The sequence below is a fragment of the Oncorhynchus kisutch genome, unplaced genomic scaffold (genome assembly GCF_002021735.2).
Source record: "Oncorhynchus kisutch isolate 150728-3 unplaced genomic scaffold, Okis_V2 Okis01b-Okis20b_hom, whole genome shotgun sequence".
Classification (NCBI taxonomy): domain Eukaryota; kingdom Metazoa; phylum Chordata; class Actinopteri; order Salmoniformes; family Salmonidae; genus Oncorhynchus; species Oncorhynchus kisutch.
The window spans coordinates 1,139,160-1,154,488 of NW_022261978.1; the positions used below are offsets into that span (position 1 = coordinate 1,139,160).

A 15,329-nucleotide genomic window follows, 5' to 3' on the forward strand; every position below is an offset into this window, starting at 1 on the left:
TTAATACTACTCCTAAACACAACCCACCATCACTGTGTCTCATGTTAATACTACTCCTAAACACAACCCACCATCACTGTGTCTCATGTTAATACTACTCCTGTACACAACCACCATCACTGTGTCACTACTACTCCTAAAGCTCTTACGAAGAATCCACTTAATCACTCTTACTGTCACGCTTTAGGCCATTTTCAAAATGTATTGCTCTCAGAGCTCTTAAAACAGCATGTACAAGTCTATGTGAAACCACATGTACAATGTACATCCCATCTTTTTATAGCATACAATATATCTCTGTATTTGTCAAGGGTGCAAATCATTTTGGTCATGACTCTGTATCCAACAATCAGATTCATATGTAAAAATACATTTACACTCACTCACTCACTCACTCACTCACTCACTCACTCACTCACTCACTCACTCACTCACTCACTCACTCACTCACTCACAGTTATACTTGACCCTGTTAAACTTACACTGTTAAACGGTTAAACAGTGAACATTGAATGGAGATCTGGGTATTACTGGTATACTCTACTCTACTAATCATGTTTTAAACATGTAAATGAATAAACTGATCTAAACTAAACACATGAAACCACAGTCCAGGGTCAGTATTCACAAAGTGTATCAGAGTAGGAGAGCTGATCTGGGATCAGTTTAGCCTTTTAGATCATAATTATATGGACCGTCTGAGACACTTTATGAATACAGGCCCTGATGTTACAACCAGAACACAGTTCAAAATAAACCAACAAGTACAAAGATACAGGAAGTCATGTGATGTTTGGATAAAAACATCAAAACTAGAACTATATTTCAAGATATTGTCAAGTGTACTTACAGAGTGAAGTGAAGGGGAGAGGTCTTGAACAGTTAGTCAACTTACTGTCACTGTGTGGAAACAAGAAGTAGTCTACTGTAAGTATTAGTAGAAGCAGACATAGCCTAAGTGTGAGTTCTGTGGTTGACACTTATCGAGTAGTCTAGTCAGGGCATTAACATGCAGGAACAGCATGTCACATAAGGGATGTTACTGTATCTAAATAGAAAATGGTCTAAAGTCAGAATACTGTAGTTGCATTTCTTTATATGAGGAGTGGACCTACATGTTTTACAAGAGACAACATGTGACCCATTCCCATCACTCCTCATCAGCTGGTATTGAAGGTTCCAGAACAGATGAAAGGGGAGTATCTTTGGTTCCAGTGTTCTAGACTAGAGCTCTCCCTACTGACATCTCTACATTACTGCAGCCTCCAGGCTTCATATGTCCCCTAGTAGTCTGATGAAAATATACAAAATAGAAGGTAAAATAACATTTGAAAAAGTAAATATATATATATATAGAATAAACCAGGCACACACGTAAAAATACTGTGTTATTGGGAGTTATATTGAGCTGGTGTTTGAATTGAGTGAACTAGTGAGCTCAGCTAGCTTGTTAGCTACATGAAGCTGCTGTTATTCAGCGATAAACAAGCATTTTTGTGCATCACACAGCTACTCTGAATGTACTGGATTGTGAACAATATGATGCGCTGCCGCTGAATTACAGTAAGACCCCATCATTAGCGCGAGAGCTAGTTAGTTAGCTAACATTTAGCTATCAACATTAGCTAGCTAGGAACAACAGACAACAGTGAGCTGTCATTATGACAAGGCCAAGGCAAGCTGCTCTGTTTATTCACTGTGTGCTTGTGTGAAAGAGATGTCTTCAGCTCTCTGATCTTCAGAACAATGGACCCAAAGTGAACCCTGACATCCATATAACTCAGTCTGTCTTTCTGTCTGGGATTATTGTGTCCTATTGTGTCTGCATGATGCGTGTTTTTTTTAAATGACAATGAATAATCTTTCATGTAATTATTGTTATTTATTATTTATTAATTAATTATTATATGTTTATTGCTGCTTCGTTATTGTTATTTTATTGTCTGATCTGTTTTTTGAAGCATTATTTAAATAATTGTAAAAAATGATTTGCTTACATAATATCAACTGCATTGTTAGTTAAGAGCTTATCATTAACCATTTCACACTAAGGTCTACTACACCTGTTGTATTCGGTGCATTTGACTAATACAATTTGATTTGATTTGTTTGTTCAGGTGCTGGTCATTGCTTCCTCTGACACTGGGTTTCTGAACCTCTAAAAGTCTGAGCCGTTTGCGGGGGGGGGGGGGGGGGGTTCCACTTGCTGACATATGGAATTGTTTTAAGGTTGTCATTCCATGGATCATTTAGCTATTTGATTTTGATTTATAGTACCCCTTTAGGTAAACAAAGGGGGCAGGTGACTGCAATATAGTCTGCCTGGAACATGCCCCATATTCAACTGTAATTCAATTCAAAAATAACATTTATTTATCCCCTATAGGGGCAATTACTAGGCACCCTATGGCATCAGGCTGGCAGTGAGTCTCACAATGACATCACAAGGGGTCACATGTCCAGTCACATGACCATACATACACAGTAAAACACATAATAACAACAGATGTCAGCCCCCTTAGTGTCTACAACATGGTCATCATAGAGGCGGTTCACTGGACAAAGATCCCTTCAACTTCTAGTGATGATTTCATTTCCATGTTTCACAGCTCTGGCCGAGGGAGAGGGGGAAGGAAATCAGAGGTGCACTCCTCTTCACTTTGATTGACACTTCATACACTCATTATATATGGCTAGTGTTCTGCCTGGGATCTGTGGTCTCTGCCAGAGGACTACAAACGGGGTGACACCCCCCCATCCACCATCCCCCCCAAACCTCCTGTTCCCTTTTAAAGTAGGGACACAGTCCCTCATCCTCTTCCTTCATCTTCATCATTCTCCTCCCTCTGTACTATCCAGTCGCTGCGTGGTGGTCAGGGTTGTCATGGTGGACAGGGTTGCCATGGTTTTCTGTCTCTTCCTCTCTGGTCAGGCTTGTGTTTGAAGTGACACCTGTCACCATAGAAACAGCCAGTGGTCCTCCAGAAGAAACACTCATCACCATTGATGGGAGCCATCCTCCTTGTCCTGGGAGAGAGACACACAAACAGTATGAAAACACAAACACCTGCACCTGAGCTCCTGCTTCCTCCTTCCATCACTTTGTACATTTCAAAGTTAATATGAGTTGATTGGTAACACTTTAGAATATCTCATAATGATGTGTTGAATGACAGGTGGATGTCTTTACCCTGTGGAGGCGTACTGGGAGGCTGAGGAGGTGTTGAGGCCTATTGAGTTGGTCCTCTGAGGAGAGGGAGGGGTTCTCTGGATCTAGTGGTCTGGGTACCTGATCACCAGCCTGGTGCTCTCCAGCTCCAGCCCTTGGACAGGAGGACAAACCGCAGGTGCAGTCCAAATACATACAATGGAACAAATAGCATAGTCCCAAAAGTACAATTTAATTAATAGCATTGTCCCAAAGTACGATGAAACCAATAACATATTGGGTTTTATTACCGGCTTGTTTTTCATTTCCCGACAGAAAGGAGTTGAAACGTTGTACTTTTCTCTCTGTGTTGGACAATGGTGATACTATTTATGTGCAAGACTCAAGCTCTACACTGAAAGCTCTTGACTCTGTGTATCATGCAGAGACGTCTATCTCACCATTGTGATCTCTACAGTGCTGTCAGATGGACTTCAGTAGCAACACCCAGGCTCAAACACTGGTACATTCTTATTCAGAAGACCATTTAAGGAAAACTGCCATTTCATATATCCTCTCTTCTAGCATGAAATGAGAACACATACAAACTCAGATCTCAATCTTGTTTTATGATAACAGTACCGAGAATTAGAACCAAACATGGAAAAAAGCCCATTCAGCCCCTTGATCTCGGAATGTGTTTCCTTGGACGAGTTCAAAGAACATATAGAATAACAGGTTGTTGAGACATGTAGCTGTTTCTAGTTGTCAGCCCATGTCACTAGTTTGCATTGCCTGTTTTAACCCCCGTTCCCACAGGAGACCTTATGCCTCTTGAAAGGCCGACATTGTAAATAAGAATTTGTTCTTAATTGACTTGCCTGGATAAAATAAAGGTTGAATAAAGATTATCCTAAAAGTGCAATGGAACAAATAGCATCGTCCCAAAAGTACAATAGAATCAATCGCATAGTCCTAAGCGTACACTGGAACAAATAGTATAGTCCCAAAAGTACAATGGAACCAATGGCATAGTCCCAAAAGTACAATTGAACCGATGGCATGGTCCCAAAAGTACACACTCCTTAAGTTCAAGCTAAAAAATGTAAAGCACATCTCACATAGTTAAATGCATATGACAGCATTAATTTCATCCCACCTTTAGCCTCTCCAAGGTGCAAGTGGACATGTTGGGATTGGGACATGTTGGGATTCTTGAAGTTGACAGAGGCATATAATCTCTCTTGTAGAACTCTGATACTCTCTCCCTCTCCACACCTACAGTACATAACCTAGATTTTGAATGTAGAACTCTGATACTCTCTATCTCCCCACATATACAGTAGAGAACATAGAGAGTATCAGAGTTCTACATTCTAATTCTATCTCCCCACACCTACAGTACAGAACATAGAGAGTATCAGAGTTCTACATTCTAATTATATCTCCCCTCACCTACAGCACAGAATGTAGAAGGAGGAGAGGAAGGGATGGAGGTGACCACAGTCAAAATACAAGGAATGTAGGAAAAGGGTGCTATTTGAGACAGACTATAGAACCAATAACTGTAGAAATGTATACTGTGGAATAACCAGAAATAAACATACTCACCCACTGGAGTCCTGAGGGGAGGAGAGGTCCACCACTGAAGTCATGAGGGAAGGAGAGGTCCACCACTGGAATCCTGAGGAGAGGAGAGGTCCACCACTAGAGTCATGAGGGGAGGAGAGGTCCACCACTGGAGTCCTGAGGAGAGAAGAGGTCCACCACTAGAGTCATGAGGGGAGGAGAGGTCCACCACTGGAGTCCTGAGGGGAGGAGAGATCCACTACTGGAGTCATGAGGGGAGGAGAGGTCTTCCCCTCAGGAAACATTGTAGCTAAACATCACAATAAATCAATGTTAGATATATAGTATGTATTTATTTTTTCTTGTAGTGATTTGGTTAAATCAGAAATCAAACTACTGTAATAATGGTTATGCTCCTTGTGGTGGGGTCTGGTAGTGTAGTCTGTATATACTATGCCCCCTGTGGTGGAGTCTGGTAGTGTAGTCTGTAAATACTATGCCCCTGTGGTTGGGTCTGGTAGTGCAGTCTGTATATACTATGCCCCTGTGGTGGGGTCTGGTAGTGCAGCCTGTCAATACTATGGCGGGGAGATAGAGAGACAGACAAACAGACACATTTAAGATGAGGGAGGACGCACATTTTTTATGAGCATGGCCTTATTTCTATCACAGCATTTTGGATGACTGTCATTCATATTCCGTTCACCAAGCTCAATGTAACATCAATATATTTAAGTTACTACATGTCATGATACTCTAGTGTTCCTTATAGCCATCATGAGGTTGTTACAGCCTAGCCTATGAATGAAAGGTTACAACGTAGGTTCACAGGTCAACAGAAACAGAGTAATCAAGGTGACAGACAGTGACACATTCAATACCGCCTTGCACACTCTGGCCTGCATCTAGCTGATTCAACAGAATTGGTGGAATGAATACACCTCTGATCACATTCAAACACAGTTCACTTTCAAAGCAGACACATACAAACAGCATGATCACATTGCCCATTGTAGAATTCCTTCTTACATCTCTGCACTATACTCCTCTCACCTTTTCCCTTCACCTGTGGACTTCAGTGCACAACACATCAGCTGTCTGTGAACAGGAGAAAAAACCTTTCCAAGCCAAACCTTCATATCATGACTGCTAACGCTACACACAGCCTATATCATTGTTACCATATTAGCTAACGTATTGTCAACATATCTACTAGAACTAATGCGTTAGTTCTAGTAGATGCGCTCTAATCATGCAGTACAGTGTACAGTCAGCAAGCAGTGTAGCAGTTACACCGATGGGCCCAGATGGCAATAAATGAATAAAACCTAAATCTTACCTTGACTAGGAAGAGTTCCAGTGTTGGATAGCCGTAGCCAGCTAGCTAACATACCATCCCTCTCTGTTTGAGATGGTTATTTGAGTAACTAAACTAGCTAGCTGCGTTAGATGCTGGCTAAGTAAGGGAAAGTGAAAGCAAAAATCTAAGTAGAGTTTACTAGCTCTCTCCCACTCTCTCTTGCTTCTGGTCAACAGGCTACATTAGACTATATATGGATAACAGGCTACATTAGAATATATATGGATAACAGGCTACATTAGAATATATATGGATAACAGGCTACCTTAGACTATATATGGATAACAGGCTACATTAGAATATATATGGATAACAGGCTACATTAGAATATATATGGATAACAGGCTACATTAGACTATATATGGATAACCTGCTACTTTAGACTATATATGGATAACAGGCTACATTAGACTATATATGGATAACAGATTACATTATACGATATTTTGACAACAGGTTACATTAGACTATGTATGGACAACAGGCTACATTAGACTATGTATTGGTAACAGGCTACATTAGACTATGCATGGCTAACAGGATATTTTAATGTGCGTAAACATACAGTAGATAGTGTATAAAATGTACTTTAATATCAGGTTTTAAAAGTGAGATTTTCATTGGACAGTTACTTTAAGGTCCTGCTTCTGTTATTCTATTAAACCTTCTCTCCAACTGCTTCTTACCCTTTGTGCTTTTTGTCCCTTCCTGCCTCCCTTCCAAGATTAGAACATCATGCAGTCCATGCATCTTTTCGACAACGTCATTTAATGACACTTCCTGTGGGTGTGGCCTAACAGAAGGGACACATATTTACCCCCACTGCCCCTGCCCCAAGCTCTATCCCAAAACACTCAGTGGTGCTGTCAGGGGCGTAAAAGGTATCTCTCCATGGGATCTCCACTCTCCCCTCCACTCCTAGGCCCTCTCTGTCCCCAAAGAGAGACAACCTACCTGGGAAGGTCGGTCAACAGTTAGGGGGTCAAGAGCCACGACATGTTGGAGACCATAACACTCATTCTATATGACATTACATTCTCACTTAACAATGATGTAATGTATTCTCTAACTACTAGTTGGACAAAATGGGGAACTGTCATTCTTATATCAGGCAATAATCTCACTGCCTGGTCTGAACTTGTTAACTGTGAGATGTATTATTATCAATCATCGAACATTCCAGAATGTTCCATCTCTGTGTTCTGGAATGGAATGCCCTCGCTGACTGAATTACCCTCCACACTCCAAACATAGATGTTATGTCATGTTGTGTGTTTTAGAAATGACAATGAATAATATTTAATGTAACTGGTTGTGTGTCTAGGTGCTGGACATCGCTCCTTCTGAAAGTGTCTGTGTATATTTTGTACAGACATGATGATGATGATGAAGATGAATGAACCACTATTGCCCAAATCTCTTATTTGTAGTTACTGTATGTACTGTAAAGTACAAGAGGTGTGATTTTGAAAGTGTTCCATTGTCTCTCTGAAGATACTGTTATAACAAGTTAAAAACAATGACAATGAAGTTTATTCTTAAAAGTTTAGTTAAAAAAATGTCACAACACAGTTTACAACAAAAAGATTTGATAAAAGCAATAAGAAACGTTGCATCAAGCAGAACTCTTTCCTGGACGTTGAGGCAAAAGTCTCACAAGTTTGTTTCAGAAACATAACATAAAAAATATAGAATTATATACAATGCATTGGGAAAGTATTCAGACCCCTTGACTTTTTTCAAATTTTGTTACGTTACAGCCTTATTCTAAAATAGATTAAATAAAAATATACCACACTTTCCCACAATGACAAAACAAAAACAGGTTTTTAGAAAGGTTTGCAAATGTATTAAAACTAAAAACAGAAATACCTTATTTAGATAAGTGTTCAGACCTTTTGCTTTGAGACTCGAAATTGAACTCAGCTGCATCCTGTTTCTATGAATCATCCTTGAGATGTTTCTACAACTTCATTGGAGTCCATCTGTAGTAAATTCAATTAATTGGACATGATTCGCAAAGGCCCACACCTGTCTACAAGGTCACACAGTTTGCAATGCATGTCAGAGCAAAAATAATGAGGTCGAAGGATTTGTCTCTAGAACTCCGAGACAGGATTGTGCTGAGGCACAGATCTGGGGAAGGGTACCAAAACATTTCTGTATTTTTAATGTCCAAGGAAACAGTGGCCTCCATCATTCTTAAATAGAAGAAGTTTGGAACCACCAAGACTCTTCCTAGAGCTGGCCGCCTGGCCAAACTGATCAATCGGGGGAGAAGGGCCTTGGTCAGCGAGGTGACCAAGAACCCAATGTTCACCCTGACAGAACTCCAGAGTTCCTCTGTGGAGATGAGAGATCCTTCAAGAAGGACAGCCATTGCTGCAACACTCCACCAATCAGGCCTTTATGGTAGAGTGGCCAGACGGAAGCCAATGGCACATGAAAGCCTGCTTGGAGTTTGCCAAAAGGCAACTAAAGACTCTCAGACCATGAGAAACAAGATGATCTGGTCTGATGAAACCTGAATACCAAGCGTCGCGCCTGGAGGAAACCTGGCACCATCCCTACGGTGAAGCATGGTGGTGGCAGCATCAGGCTGTGGGGATATTTTTCAGCGGCAGGGACTGGGAGACTAGTCAGGATCGAGGGAAAGATGAATGGAGAAAAGTACAGAGAGATCCTTGACGAAAACCAGCTCCAGAGGGCTCAGGGCCTCAGACTGGGGTGAAGGTTCAACCTTCCAATAGGACAAGGACCCTAAGCACACAGCCAAGACAAAGCAGAAGTTGCTTCGGGAGAAATCTCAATGTCCTTGAGTGGCCCAGCCAGAGCCCGGACTTGAACCTGATCGAACATCCCTGGAGAGACCTGAAAATATCTGTTCAGCGACGCTCCCCATCCAACACGACAAAGCTTGAGAGGATCTGGAGAAAAAATGGGAGAAATTCCCCAAATACAGGTGTGCAAAGCTTGTAGTGTCATACCCAAGAAGACTCGGCTGTAATCGCTGCCAAAGGTGCTTCGACAAAGTACTGATTAAAGGGTCTGAATACTAATGTAAATGTGTTATTGCAGATTTTTTGTATTTATACATTTGCAAAATTGTCTAAAAACCGTTTTTGCTTTAGCATTATGGGGCTTTGTGTGTAGATTGATGAGGAGAGAACTATTTCATCAATTTGAGCAAAAGTTTGAAACATCACAACATGTGGATAAAGTCAAGGGGTCTGAATACTTTCTGAATGCTCTGTAAGATATAACTGGAACTCAAGGTTTCCTACGTCAGGAATACAACATTTTTCAAAAATATATATAAAATATGTTAAGGTCCCTTTCTAATTCATAATTGTTTCAAAGTCATAACTGACCCTAGATCAGAACTCCTACTCTAAGTGTGAATAGAGTCGTCCTGTGGCTCAGTTGGTACAGCATGGAGCATGGGTTCAATTCCTGCTGGGACTTCCCATACAAAAAATATATTCATGCATGACTGTAATGACTGTGTGAATTTGGATAAAAGTGTCTACTAGATGGCATATATTATTAAATACTATTATAAACTGGGTAGTCTTGGTCCTGGATGCTGATTGGCTGAAACAGCATTTCAGAAGTCTATACTGTATATCAGACAATATACCACGGGTATGACGTAAAAATACTTGTTTACTGTTCTATTTATGTTGTTAACCAGTTTAAAATAAGCCGTGGAACAGTATGTTGATCATATAACACAAACCCCTGAAGTGCCTTGTTGCCATTATAAACTTAAGCTATAAGGCCTGAGGAGGTGTGGTATATGGCCAATATACTACCACTAAGGGCTGTTCTTATGCACAATGCAACGCGGAGTGCTTGGATGCACCACAAACCCCGAGGTGCCTTATTTTAAACTGGTTACCAATGTACTTAGACCAGTAAATACAAATGTTAATACCCATGGTATACGGTCTGGTATACCACGCCGGTCAGCCAATCAGCTTTCACGGCTCAAACCACCCAGTTTATAATGGTCAATATTCCACACCTCCACAGGCATTATATCACTTAGTTTAAATATACAGGTCCTGATACACAAGGTTATTGTCAAACTTCTTCTGTTCAGGTCTTCTTGGTTCTGGGTTTGTTGTGTTCAGGTCTTCTTGGTTCTGGGTTTGTTGTGTTCAGATCTTCTTGGTTCTGGGTTTGTTGTGTTCAGGTCTTCTTGGTTCTGGGTTTGTTGCATTCAGGTCTTATTGGTTCTGGGTTTGTTGTGTTTGGGTCTTCTTGGGTCAGGGTTTATTGACTGTACTGTAGAGAACAGAGGAGTCTTCCTCAGCTGCTTGTGCTGCTGCGGGTCTGAAGCAGAGAAACAACAATGAAACAAAGACAGCGTCCCAAATGGTGGCACCCTATAGGGCTCTGTCTAAAGTAATGCACTAAATAGGGAATAGGGTGCCAACAGTTCCTCAAAACCATCATCACGTCACTCCCTCATTATAGACATGTCATAGTAATTGTCCTGAGATGTCCATATTTATGGTTCATAGTGGTCACTAAGGGTCAACTGTTTTGCTTATTGATGACATCTCCTACAATAAACTGCAGCATATGAATGACCTTAATGCAGAATATGCTCACCAGGTGGCAGCACAGGGGAGGTTGAATTTCACAGCAGCGTAGTGGACATCCTCATCCTGTTTCTGGGGCTGAGGCACTTGGACGGTGGAGTACAGAGGCACTTCCTGGTTTTTGGAGTGAGAGAAGTGGACGCTGGCGTAGTGAACATCATCCTGGTCGTCTGTGGCTGCTGTCTGTGCTGCAGTAGATTTCATTGCCATGCCTGAGCTGTTGTCATACACTGGACTAGAGTCTCCCTGATGGAGAGAGAGGACAGACAACATGAGGAGTGGAAATGTTCCACAAAGAATACACATTAATCACAGTCACCTTCTGATTCCAACAGACTCACCTGTCCATCATCTGCTGTGTCTCTTGTGTCAGAGGGGGATTTGGAGGCTTTATTCCTGTTTTGTAAACAAATGAATGAATGAATTATTGAATCTTCTAAAGTGAAATAATAAACAACAAAAAACTCACCTGAACCACATGAGTCCAGAGAGACAGAGGATGAGAACCAGAACAACCACTGTGATTCCTACAGCTGCAGTCAGAACTGAGGTCTGTTTCCCTATAATAAAATATGGATGATATGAGAACACAGCATGTTTTAATGAACTGAATATTAGTATGATAATAAAACAGAATATCAATGTAATACTTGTTAATACTTGGGGATTTTATAAACAAACCTGTAATTATTAACAAAAGAGAAATAATCCAAAGTATAATTATTAAGATTTATCTTGAAAAGTAATTTTGTATTGAGGTATTAAGGATGAAACTTTACCTGCTACAATGATCATCAGAGCTGCAGAGTTCATAGATGCTATTATATTCTCAGCCTCGCAGTAGTATTCTCCTCAAACACAGATGTCCTTACCCTGTGGAGGCGTACTGGGAGGCTGAGGAGGTGTTGAGGCCTTTTGAGTTGGTCCTCTGAGGAGAGTGAGGGGTTCTCTGCATCCAGTGGTCTGGGTACCTGATCACCAGCCTGGTGCTCTCCAGCTCCACCCCTTGGACAGGAGGACAAACAGCAGGCACCAATGTGTCGGAGGAAACACTGTTTAACTGACGACCGACGTCAGCTTGCAGGCGCCAGGCCACAAGGAGTTACTAGAGCATGATGAGACAAGGACATCCTGGCCGGCTAAACCCTCCCCTAACCCAGATGACCCTGGGACAATTGTGCTCCGCCTCATAGGTCTCCCGGTCACAGCCGGCTGTAACAGTCCGGGATCAAACCCGGGCCTGCAGTGCTGCCTTAGCACTAATTGTTGAATTTGTGATTTCCAACTTGTTTTGTATGTTTATGTCCAATGGCCAATGAGCACTGATACATTTTATCTATAATTTCATATGACAAGGATAAGGATTTGTCAGAAGATTGTCGACCTGATGCATAATGATGACTGCTTGTCTAGTTTGTCCTATGAGTCCAATCAAAGCTACGGTACATTTAACGCGATTTGACGTAATTTTGTCGAAGCCAATGACCTTGAGCCTTGTTGGATGGGCATTTCTACTGTAATTCTATGGCAGCACCCAAGGGGCTTGACATTTTGAGCTCTACCCGTAGATTTTGTGGTGACGTAGTGTCCCCATGAGTGACAGAACACTGAGCCAATCACAGCACAACTAGAGAACATTACCCACCCCTACCCCCCATATTTTATGCTGGCTGCTCCACCACCACCACAGAAAGCACTAAGCTAGTCTGCAACACCTGCATTTTGGAGCTGCCTTAACTAAAGAAAGGAAAAAAGAGACCATGTTTCTATGCGACTTTATTAACTCAATGCTTTATTTATTCATTAACTTTATTTGCAAACTGATATGTGTCACGTATTCATTTAAAAACATGCAAAACAAGCAACAAAAAAAGCTAACCATGGGGCTGAAAACAGATTTAGCTCTGCCTCAGCTGCCTTGAATGACGTGTCGCCACTGCATGTATTTAGAAATGATAGACAAGTTGACTAACAAATAGCCTACCAAAATGTTGGAAATTATAATAACTGATTGAATTTATTTTAAAATAAAAAATATATCATGACGGAACAATATTGTATTACATAATATAAAATTAGTAATGATATCTGACAGCAATACAAAGTAAATCACCATTAAACACATCAGGAGAAACTTGGCCCAAGAGCTAAATATATTAAAAGCTGTTGTCAATATTATCTATATTAGTTGCTGAGGAAAGTAGGACTATTGATGTTATAAAACATCTGTATATGGCAAAATCCCATCAAAAGATCAGAAATAAAACTAAAGATAGTAAACAGATTGGTACACAAGAAAATGTTGCTATTTACATTAAAAAATATATAATTATATAATAAATATATAAAATAATATATAATTATCATTATAAGAAAAGAAAATATATATTCCAGTATTTACTGAAAGGTTAAAGTTCATGGTGTGTAAAAACTTCTACATATGGCAACAACAGAATAGAGGTGTAAGGCCTCGTTTTGTATTGGAACCTTCAGTCCAGGTTGTGTGGTGATCATTTTCAGTCCAGGTTCAATGTTGGTGGTTCTCTTCAGTCCAGGATCTGTGGTGGTTCTCTTCAGTCCAGGATCTGTGATGGTTCTCTTCAGTCCAGGATCTATGATGGTTCTCTTCAGTCCAGGTTCTGTGGTGCTTCTCTTCAGTCCAGGTTCACTGTTGGTGGTTCTCTTCAGTCCAGGATCTGTGGTGGTTCTCTTCAGTCCAGGATCTGTGATGGTTCTCTTCAGTCCAGGATCTATGATGGTTCTCTTCAGTCCAGGTTCTGTGGTGCTTCTCTTCAGTCCAGGTTCAATGTTGGTTGTTCTCTTCAGTCCAGGATCTGTGGTGCTTCTCTTCCGTCCAGGTTCTGTGGTGATACTCTTCAGTGGGAGATTCCCCTCACATTCTGAAAAAATACATACTGAAGTAGCACTCCCACTAAACATTTTATACGCGCACACACACACACACACACACGCTCGCACACACACACACACACACACACACGCACACACTTACTGCCAGGGTGTCATACTCTGGTGACCTGGTCTTCATGTTCAGAGGTGTGTATGTATCACTGTTAGGGTCAGGATGGACACTCTGTGGACAGAAAGAGAGAGAGAGAGAAAGAGAGAGAAGGAGAGAGTGGGAGAGAAGGAGAGTTCTTTGAAACACCAGTCTTTCCATAATTTACTGTAAACACATTCAAGTACTGTATAAAACACACACTCATAAGCAAACCAAATTCATGAAAAGAGACTTACTATCAGAGTGTCGTAGTCAGGGGACATGGTCCTCATGTTCAGAGCTGTGTACGTGTCACTGTTACAGTCAGGACGGACACTCTGTGGAGAGGGAGAGAGAGAGAGAGAGAGAGAGAGAGAGAGAGAAAGAGAGAGAGAGAAAGAGAGAGAGAGAGAGAGTGAGAGAGAGAGAGAGAGAGAGAAAACAATGAAAATAGTATCAAAGAGACTGTAGTGAAACAGTAAATTAGTTGTAACTCAGGGTTTCCCAAACTCGGAGCTGGGGCTCCCTCTGGGTGCACGTTTTGTTTTTTGCCCTAACACTACACAGGGGGGGGGGGGGGGGGGTGCCATGGTGTAACTAATAACTGATATAATCACCTGTGTCTGTTGACGCATCACTTCCTCCTGTGAAACTCCTGTAAAGAGGGACAGAGTGAGTTCTGCTCTCTACTGACCTCTAGTGGAAGTTGATATGTTACTAATACAGTTTAGCAGTTAAGGGCGTTGGGCAAATAAATACATTTATGAATGAATTAAGTTTGTAACAAATCAGAGTGTTAAGGTGAAGGAATAATACAAATATCAGTTTTCCTTCTTTACTCACCTGAAACACATGAGTCCAGAGAGACAGAGGATGAGAACCAGAACAACCACTATGATTCCTACAGCTGCAGTCAGAACTGAGGTCTGTTTCCCTAAAATAAAAAATGGATGATATGAGTACATGTTCTTATGAAGTGAAAATGAATATACAGCAATACAGGACATTAATGTAATACTTGTATATAGAAGCCTATGTATAGTTATAAACCAATGTGTAATGAGGCAAACTAGAAGAAGATACCTTGAAACATCATTTCTTATTGAACATCATTTTGTATTGAAGTATTGAAGATGAAACTTTACCTGCTATAATGATCATCAGAGCTGTAGAGTTCATAGATCCTCTTCCATTCTGGGCCTCACAGTAATATTCTCCTCTGTCCTCAGAGCTGATGTTAGTGATGTTGTAACTCTGTCCTGATGCTTTTGGTGAGGTTACGTTCTTCTTGTACCAGGTGTATTTGTCCACAGGTGGGTTGGCATCACTGCTGCAGGTCAGAGTCACTGAACTGCCCTCCACTATTTCACCAGAGGGACTGACTGACACTGAGGTGTTCCTTGGAGCATCTAGTAAAGGAGAATATGTCAGAGGGTCAAGACTGTAGTATACTACCTCAAATGACGTCATGTCAAAATTAAATCATATCTAAAGTCAGAGAACTATCTAAAACTATCACTTACTAAAACTATCACTCACTTATCTAAGACTATCACTTACTAAAACTATCACTCACTTATCTAAGACTATCACTTACTAAAACTATCACTTACTTATTTAAAACTATCACTTACTAAAACT

General features: G+C 40.9%; 1 protein-coding gene across 3 annotated transcripts in view; it reads right to left on the bottom strand.

The window, feature by feature from the left end:
* LOC109878263 (B-cell receptor CD22-like) overlaps positions 1–15,329 on the bottom strand; it is a 108,299-nt gene that overhangs the window by 26,185 nt on the left and 66,785 nt on the right. Inside the window, exons 13-18 of one of the 3 annotated variants that reach the window (XR_004206569.1) lie at positions 14,834–15,097; positions 14,532–14,622; positions 14,306–14,343; positions 13,946–14,026; positions 13,701–13,781; positions 12,446–13,587 (exon numbers count right to left, since the gene is read on the bottom strand). The exons of 1 other annotated variant lie outside the window; for it this stretch is intronic. Coding sequence is in view for 1 of the 2 variants with exons in the window: in XM_031811540.1 (XP_031667400.1) it covers positions 13,564–13,587; positions 13,701–13,781; positions 13,946–14,031; positions 14,309–14,343; positions 14,532–14,622 (317 nt within the window). In the remaining variant the exon portion in view is untranslated. Of the gene's footprint in view, positions 1–12,445; positions 13,588–13,700; positions 13,782–13,945; positions 14,032–14,305; positions 14,344–14,531; positions 14,623–14,833; positions 15,098–15,329 lie in introns of those variants that run through there. One more of the 3 variants, XM_031811540.1, reaches the window with a different exon arrangement.